The sequence below is a fragment of the Octopus sinensis genome, linkage group LG6 (genome assembly GCF_006345805.1).
Source record: "Octopus sinensis linkage group LG6, ASM634580v1, whole genome shotgun sequence".
NCBI lineage: Eukaryota > Metazoa > Mollusca > Cephalopoda > Octopoda > Octopodidae > Octopus > Octopus sinensis.
Window position 1 is genome coordinate 74,169,634 of NC_043002.1, and position 9,803 is coordinate 74,179,436.

The 9,803-nt window shown below is 36.0% G+C and overlaps 1 protein-coding gene across 2 annotated transcripts in view; it reads left to right on the forward strand.

Annotated features, from left to right (window-relative positions):
- LOC115213022 overlaps positions 1-6,236 on the forward strand; it is a 15,339-nt gene extending 9,103 nt beyond the window's left edge. For both annotated transcript variants that reach the window (XM_036504023.1, XM_029781921.2), the window contains exon 2: positions 5,545-6,236. In XM_036504023.1, coding sequence (XP_036359916.1) covers positions 5,573-6,004 — 432 coding nt within the window. In that variant the 5' untranslated portion in view covers positions 5,545-5,572 and the 3' untranslated portion in view covers positions 6,005-6,236. The remainder of the gene's footprint in view (positions 1-5,544) is intronic.
- The last annotated feature ends 3,567 nt before the right edge of the window (positions 6,237-9,803 follow it).

Here is a 9,803-nt window from a genome sequence, read left to right on the forward strand (position 1 = left end):
TTCAGCAAAAGAGACCAATAGTATAAGTACCAGGCTTAAAAGAAAATATAAGTACTGGGGTCGATTCATTCAACTAAAAGTTCTTCAAGGCGGTGCTCCAGCATGGCCACAGTCTAATGACAAACAATTAAAAGATAAAAGAAATATATATAATTAAGTACACAAATGAGCTGAGGTTCACTACAGCTGTTTCAGACGGTTTTTTCATGATGTCATTGATTTATCCATCAATAAAAAATGCTTCTGAAACAGCTGTTGTGAGCCTCAATCCATTTGTGTTCTTACTTATTTTACACCATACCTGGAACTTTACCTGTGTTGAGTCTGCAACTTAAAGTGGACCTTGAGTACATTTGTGATTTTACTCATACATGAATATTTATATCGATCAGCATGTTGATCTGTTCATGGACATGTATATGTAAGTAGTAGGACAAGTCTGTATGTGCATTAGTACATGCGTGAGTATCTGTATATACAGTTGATACATGGATATGCTATTCTCAACCCTAACTTGGTATGCTTATTCTTGAAATACCTTGATTCAGTTGGATCCTGCAAATATATATATAGGGTGGCCCAAAAGTAGGTTTTCAGTTATTCAACTATCTCTTTTGCATTCATATATTCATTAAGTTTTGATCTTAATTATTAAAAAAACCTGAAACCATTATGCTATGCTAATTTAGATAAGTTTGTCAAGTTCCTTTTTCAGTTGACTGTAAGAGACTACCTTAACCAAGCCTTTCCACACAGCATTGGTTTGGAAGATGGGGTAGCATCAAATGGCCTCCATGTTCACCTGACCTGACACCAATGGATTTTGTTTTTTTGGAGTGTTGTAAAGAACAAGGTTTATGAGAAGAATCCCAAAACAGTAATAGAATTAAAAGATTTTATTTCTGACGCATTCACTGAAATTGATGGAGATCGGAATTTGTACCGCACTGTGTCAGAGTGTTCTGAAGAGGTTTGAAGAATGTTGCAATGTTGAAGGAGGACATTTTGAGCATCTGTGAGATTAAACATTGTCTGCTTAAGGTGTGCATAAACAATATGGTAGCAAGATAGAAATTTAAATAAAATGTTTTAAAAGAAATTTAAAGTGCCTACGTGATAACTGTAAACCTACTTTTGGGCCTCCTTGTATATATATATTGTATATAATGGGATGGTCTTCACTGTAATGCTTTGATCATGTCTTCTTGAAACATGGTTTTAATCAGGTTGTTTAATATCAGCGGTCAACCATAACTGGTCAGAATGATTATAAGCATTCCAACCATGACTAACCTGTCATCTTGAGCATTATATATCTAAGAATATATTGTTTAATGTATTCCACTGGTACTTTAAAGACATTAACGTGTGATTTGAGGGAAATGTTACTACTATTTCTAGTATGTTAACTGGTTTCAGGGCTCCCATTTGTAACTTGATTTTTGTTCTTAGGTTGAACAGAATGCAGTTTTGTGGGTTTATTTTCTTGAAAAATGTAGTGTATGTTTTAATTCTTCTGAATGAGACTAGTTTGTCAAGTTTCCATTGCAATGTTTTGAAGTCTCTGTTTTCTGATGATGCACATGATTGCAGGAAGTTTTAAGTTTGTGTGGGCAAGGCTTGCATGCAGAAAATGATGGATTAGTGTCAGAGTATCATCTGTTGAAGAATGTATGTCAGAGGAGTGTGAAAAAGTTTACTTAATTTTGAGATATACCTTCTAAGTTGATAGGACAGGAAATCTGGAAAAGGCTGTGTCAAAAACATGTTATTCTAGAATGACTTGTAAGAGGTTTGTATTTCATGTGGTTGAGGTAGAATACATAGACATGGGCACCAAACTGGACTGGTGATTTTTTTATCAAGCCTGAAAAGGCATAGTTGACCTTGGCTGAATTTGAACTCAGGAGTGCAGAGTCAGAACAATTACTGCAAGATATTCCATCTGATTCTCTAATGACTCTGCCAATTCACTACCTGTTATGTGTTCTGTCATTCATTCACACTCTCATTGCACATTTAGTAAAGCATACTTGCCTTCTTATGCAAGCTTCATACAATTTGTTCTTCATTTGCAGGGAAAATTCTTTGGTTACCATCAAAGATAATAAATTCCTGAATTTTTTCATACCTGTGTTTGCTCTGCAATGTTCTTAGAATACCCACCGCCACTGCTAATTAGGTCACCTAGGTCTTGAAAACTGTCAATTACTTATTGGGAACCTTCCAAGCATTTGAAGAAAGTCATTTTATGGTTACTTTTACTGCTACCTATTTTTGTGTATCCACCACATACAACATCCTTTTCTTTCAGGCTGGCTGCCTGTGATCCTACTACATCTCTCGGTATCCATAGTTCACAGTAGATATTCTGAATGGCATTCCTGTTGACACCTTTTCTGCACATTCAGCATGGACGCTTAACAGATATCAGTAGAATCCTGCCTTCCTTCCTGCTAACTGTAACTTTTGTCATTGTTTGGTTCAATTTGAGACCTCTTGATTCTAGGCTTTGTCTCATCATTGTCATTTAACATTAATGATCCATGTTGGCATGAGTTGGACAATTTGACTGGATCCAGTGGGTCCAAGGACTGCAAAATGCTCTAGAGTCTGTTTAGGCATGGTTTCTATGGCTGGGTGACCTTCCTAATGCCAACCACTTTACAGTATGTACTAGGTGCCTTTTTTTTTGTGCCACCAACACTATTGAAGTTGCCATGAAGCTTTCAAGACTATGAAACCCAAGGGAGGGGATGTTGGCTTTATACTAGGGGATGAGGAGTGTAAGTATGAGAGAAGTGGAAGGGGGTACAAAGTTTCTTGTAGAAGAGCTTCGTGGTTACTCATTTAGGAGAGGGAGAGAATAATCAGAAGTGATGAAAAGATAGGTACTGCAGATGAGGTGTCCATATGGCCTCTCAAGACATCAGATGAGTTGAAGTAGGGGAGTGGAAGACTGTAAGATTGTATGGAGAGGCTGCTGGCAACTACCAAAAAATTAAAAAAAGGAAATTCTTCTCTCATTCTTTGATAGGGTCAGTTATGAAAACTAGATCAATGGCATATAGGAGTTCCACCAGACAACAAATTATAATCCTCTATAATGACTAGAACTACAATAAACAAAAGGAAGCTGAGAACTGAGCCAAGATGGATATTTACTTGCATACTAAATTCCTCATTGAACACTTTGCTTAATTTCACTTTGCTGACAGTATATATCTGTACATGACTTGCATAGCTCTCACAAATCATTCATCTATACCTAGATTTCTTAGTGAACATTTGACAACAGAACAAGACATGATATTAGGTGTAGTGGCTTACTAAGAACTTGTGTAGTTATCTTGTTGGTAGTCCCTAATCCTTGTACCAACTCAAACTGTATCTTATCTAAATTCCCTTCCTAAATAATTGTGCTAAATGTTTTTCTATTACTTTCATAACTTGGTCTATCAATTTGATGGACCAAGCTCTTTGTAGAGCATCATCTTTGCCCTTGTAGCAGTACTTGATAACTACACTGCTATACCAGTCTTCAGATATGCCACATCTCTGTACTACCTGACTAACTCTGATTAAGCTGTCAAATGGCATCCGGTTGTAGGAAATCCAAATTCCACTCGATCTATACAACCATGGAAAAGTGGACATTGTTTTGAATTAGTCATGCATTATTTTGTAGCATTAAGATTTCAATGATGTGCTTGTATATTTTTAGAATGACATTATTGGGGAGGTGTGAGATGCCAGATCTGACCACTTTGAACATATAACATGTCAAATGCTAAAGCATTTACACAAGTTATTATTGTATGACTATGAGTTTTTTTTAGAAACCACATGAATGAGAGAAGTGACATTATAATATGAATTGTTTGCAATAGTACTCTTTAGTGTTACAGCTAATTCAGTTGAACATTTCACTTCTAGGCCAACCAGTTACATCGACAATCTTTTCTCCTGCACCTTCTTCCCTCTTTTGTTTACTTCCACTCCATACTTTACTTCCCTTCTTACTCTCCATTTATGTTTTCAACTTCAACTTATAACATCTACTCATACCAAATTACTGCTGTATATAAGGGAAATCTTTGAAGGCACATGGCTTAGCAGTTAGGGTATTGAACTCATGATCATAAGATTGTGGTTTCAATTCCTGGACTGGATGATGCATTGTGTTCTTAAGCAAAACACTTTATTTCATGTTGCTCCAGTCCATTCAACTAGTAAAAATGAGTAATCCTGCAACAGGCTGGTATCCCATCCTGGAAGGAATATACACACTAGAGAAACTGGGGAAGTGACCCTATTCTCCTTACAGAATAATGTGGACTAACCATAAGGGAAATTTTGTCTTGCCAAAATCTGATTTGAGAAGCTAAAATGTTAAGGAAGCATCTATCATCATCATCATCATTTAATGTCTGTTGTCCATGCTGACATGGGTTGGGCAGTTTGACTAGGGCTGGTAAGCTGAGGGACTGCATCAGACTCCAGTCTGATTTGGCATGGTTTCTATGGCTGGATGCCCTTCCTAACACCAACCTCTCAGAGTGTAATGAGTGCTTTTATGTGCCACCAGCTCAGGTAAAAGTTGCATGATACCAATATCCACCATGACTACGATTTCACTTGGTTTAAAGGTTCTTCTTCTCAAGCACAGCATATTACCAAAGGTCCTGATCATTTGTCATTGCCTCTGTGAGGCCCAATGCTCGAAGGGTGCTTTTTACATGCCACTGGCACAGGTGCCAATTACATGATAATGGCATCGGCCACATTGTCTCCATGAGGCCCAATGCTTGACAGGTACTTTTTACATGCCACCAGCATGTGTGTCAGATGCTTCTGTGAGGCCCAATGCTTGAAAGATGTTTTTTATGTGCCACTGGTACAGGTACCACTTATGCAACACTGACATCAACCACATTGACTCTGTAAGGCCCAGTGCTCCACAGGTGTATGTACCACTGGCATGGGTGCCAGGTATGCGACACAGGTAATAAATATTACATACACATACAGACAATCTATGTATGTCTCCTTACTACAGTCATAGAAGTATTGAATACATAACTGTTTTCCATTTGTTAATCAATTGTACTGTCACATAATTTGATACTGGAACCTTTGCTTATTAATGAATTTGTAGGTGTACATCTTTTTTGTTTGTTTTCTTTTTTATCCAACACTGTTATTGAAAACTATCATTGTTTACTGATTTGCTGGAGCTTATACTATTTCAAACAAATGAAGATATAGTTTACAGTTTTTGAGTCTAGTTTAGTAAGCTAGAAGAGAATGCATTAATTATAATGTGCATATACTATCTCAACAGTAAGTAAACCACCTCATGGCACTTATTTAGAACACGAACAGAAAAAATTGTCTTAAACCCTCACCTTTAGACCTGGAGGCCAATACTTTATTGATTTAGTCAGCTGTGACTCAATACATGTATATTAAACATATTAACAACAAAGAATTATACAATTATGTTATTCTTAATTTCTTTAAAGATTTTTCTCTTGTTTTCAGTAAAACCAAAACGTTCAAATACACAAATATGACTGGCGTTCCTGAAGGTGATAAGAGTGACAAATATGATTGCATTATAGTCTATTGTGAAAAAGATGAAGATAGAGCTAAAGACATACAAAATGAATTGCTAAAAATTGAACTAAATGATAAAAAACCTCTCAATATTGAACTGGAGGAATATGTTGGTGGTACATCATTTAAACGACCTGAACATTTACAAAAACTTAAAGACAAGGCGTTATTCATTTGTGTTTTAATTTCAGACAAAATAACTGACATTACTAAACATGAATATCATGAACTCTTAAATGACAACCATGGTGGGATACTGCCAATCCTCTTGCATTGTCATTGTATGATTTCTGGTTTCCAAAGTCTTAATTATATTGATTGGACTAACAAACATAAACTAGACAAATTTAAAAACATTGTCAACAGGAAAAGGAAGGGAGACTAAAATTACTCAGGAAGTACAAAATGAATTGAATAGGTTAAATTTCAAATTAGTTTTCTGTTAAAATTAAGGCAATTTATAGAATGGCAAAAATTAAACTACTCTGGTGAATATAGTTCTATATTTAAGAGATGAGGAATTATGTACATTATTTACATTTGACAGATATTTGTCCTCATCTTTGTTGCTAACACAATGTTTCAGCTGATATACCTTCCAGCCTTCTTCAGGTACCTTGGGGAAATTTCAAACCTGGGTTCTCATTCCTAAGGTATTTTTTGATGTTTTTATTATTATTATTATTCAGGTCACTGCCTGGAATCGAACTTGGAATCTTGGAGTTAATAGCCCTCGCTCTTAACCACTACACCAGATGCCCATGGGAATCTGGTGTAGTGGCCAATTTCCCCAAGACACCTGATGAAGGCTGGAGGGTATATCAGCTGAAACGTTGTGTTAACAAACAAATAAGATGAGGACAAATATCTGTCAAATGTAAATAATGTCTGGTGAATATGTTTGGAAAGACTGAGTGAGTGAACAAGCTAAAGATGTATAATGAAAAATTTGATGCAAAGGAACAAAGAAATGAATACAATACTGTATGTCTTATGAACATGTCAATTTTTCTCTATATTAAATGTCTTAACATACATGTATCAAAAATATATAATCCTCTATATATGTGAATAGTATTTCATACTATTTTTTATTAATTTTCCCATGGTTATATGGACAAGACAGTTTGCACAGAAATTAATCAACCAACAAGAACACATTCATCAGCCTACAAAAGCACATAACGACATCTCATCTTACACATACACACATATCCTGACTGAACTGCCCACTCTCTTGGACTTGCATATCTTAACCACTTTCAGCACCTCTCCTCATCTACATACCAGCACTCTACCTGGATTACCACTGGATCTTCGTACTCTTTTGGACTCTTCATGGACCTCACTGATTTATTTTTGTTGATGTAAATTGCTCTAATCTACCATGACTTTTGAACTTTCTGAACTCCACATGTTCTTCTTATTTCTTTCTGTTGAAGAGCATAGTCTTGAAACGTAAAAGATTTTTTCATTTTCCCCCAGCATCAAACTAAAACACTTGCTTATTGTTCCTTCACCTGTCATCTTTCTTTTTCTATAAATTTGAACCATATATATATAAATATCATTTATCATCATCATTTTTATGTCTAGTTTTCCATCCTTGCATGAATTGGACAGAGTTTATTGAGGCAGATTTTCTATTGTCATATCGATAGAATAAGTACTAGGCCGACAAAGAATAAGTCCTGGAGTCGATTTGTTCAACTAAAGGCAGTGCTCCAGCATGGCTGCAGTCAAAATGACAACCAAATAAAAGAATATGTATACTAGACTACCTGTGACTTGGTAGGTCACCAGTAATTCAAGGTACCTGGAAAGACTGAGTTTCCCAGAAACGGAGTTTTGTTTCGTGGGTTTTTTTTCCTTTTCTATGTCATTTTGCATGCTTTCAACAAATGTGACATTGAAATCACGCAGTAAATGGCTCCTTTCCCCAGAAAAAGAAAGATTTGGCTGTTATTTCTTGCATGCTCTGCTACAAAGTAACAAGTATTTTGGGTCCTTTATTGTAAACAACTCTTATGCAGAGTAGGGCATGCTAGAAATAGCAGCCAAATCTTTGGAGGTGAGATATGTTGAATGCACTCAAAAGAGACCTATGGAAAAAAACTATTTCACACTGATGTTACGAACGGGTTTTTACAAAATATTTACAGCATTTTTAAAGTCATTTTCACTTTAAAATATTTTGATTATTATAATGTGTCTAATGGAAAGGTTAGTTTCTTCCCTTTCAGGGTTATTTTCCCATTATGCAGTTTTGGGTATTTATACCCCCAGAACCCCGAATATCTCAATAACTACTGGTCTGATTTATGCGAAACTTGTTTTATTCCGTTTGCATTCACATTTCAAACTATTTTCCCATTATGCGCTGGTTTGGTTGTGTAACATTGCAAGCAAGCAAGATTGAAGTTGATTTTTAATGTAATACTAGACTACCCATGACCCATTGGGTCACTGGGAAACTGAGTTTCCTAGCAACAAAGTTTTGTTTCATGGGTTTTTTTCGTTTCCAGGTTATTTTGCATGCTTTCAACGAATGTGACTTCGAAATCATGTCTAAATGGTTCCTTTCCCCAGAAAAGGAAAGATTTGGCTGCTATTTCTTGCAAGCCATGCTTCCACGTAACAGGTATTTTGGGTCCTTTATGGCAAATAACTGTTACATTGTAGCATGTAACAGTTAAAATACTGTGTTTAACAAAAGTGAAAATAGAAACATTTACTGTAAAAAAAAAATCGTATTTTTTTTTGCTGTCAACTCAGTCTAATTGAAAGGTAAGAGTTTCTTCCCTTTCAGGATGAAGATTATTTTCCCATTAAGCAACATTTTCGGTATTTATACCCCAAAAATGTCTAATATCTTGAAAAGCACTTTCCTGATTTACATGAAACTTGTTTCATTTTGTTTGTATTAACATTTCAGGGTAAAATTATTTCATATTATTTTCCCATTATGTGCCAGTTTGGCTGAGTAACATTGCAAGCAAGGAAGCAAGATTCATACGGACTTTTAATGTATTATATATATATATATATATATATATATATATATATATATATTCACACACACCAGGCTTTTTGTGTTTCCTTTTACTAAGTCCAGTCACAAGGCTTTGGCTGGCCTGGGGCTATAGTAGAAAACACTTACCCAAGGTACCATGTTGTGGGACTGATTGCAAAACCATGTGATTAGGAAGCAAACTTCTTGGATGAATATATTATTGGAGTTATTGTTTTACAGACAGTTGCCCTTCATAGCTCTTATCTTTTTTCTAAGTAAGAGAGAATTTATTCTACCTGGCTTCAAAGACATGAAGTGCTCAGACAATTGGTTGATAGGAGAAACTGACAACACTGTGTTCCACACTTTTGAATGAGCAATTGCAGCTGAAAGCAAACATACAGGCTCTCATATGTACCTGTGTGTGTGTGTGAGTATACACACACACACACATCAGTTCAGATCTGGAGAATATGGTCCTTAGTTACCTTCATGAAGTTAGTTTTCACATCATCCAGTCTTCTAGGGGTTCAATTCCCTTTAAGCCCTCTGATATAATTTCTATGGCTGGGTGCTCTTTCTCCCATGAACAACTTCACAGAGTACAAAGTACATTTTATTATGGCACCAATACAAGAGAGGTTGTCTTATCTCAGGCAAAACTAAGTAAAGGATCTTAGTTGTCTGAGTACAAGAATACTTATTTTGACCTCAGCAGAACTAAATAGAGTCCTCTCTTCCTTGCATTTAGTTTGTTCATGTACTTTGACCTACTCAGGCACCACCAAACCATTTGTCTTTCCCCTCTTGTACACCCATCCCTTTCTCACCAAAAAGCTGGCCCTCTGGAATTTTTTCCCTGCAAGATGTTGACCTGAAACAGTTTAAATGAACATCTGAACATTAACAATGTCAAGCTCACTGGTCTTACAGAACCTGCAAAGACCCAAGTGTTGCCCTTCTTCTAATCTCAGAAAATAACATATGTAGGGTAGGAAGAGAGCAACTTAGTGAGATATTAACAGAAGAGAACTTGAGTGACAGGAATAAGAGAGATGCATGTTCACCCTTTTGTTATAATATTTCTGTTGAAATAAAGTGGCAAGCTGGCAGAAACATTAGCATGCTGGATGAAATGCTTAGTGGTATTTCCTCTGTCTTTACATTCTGA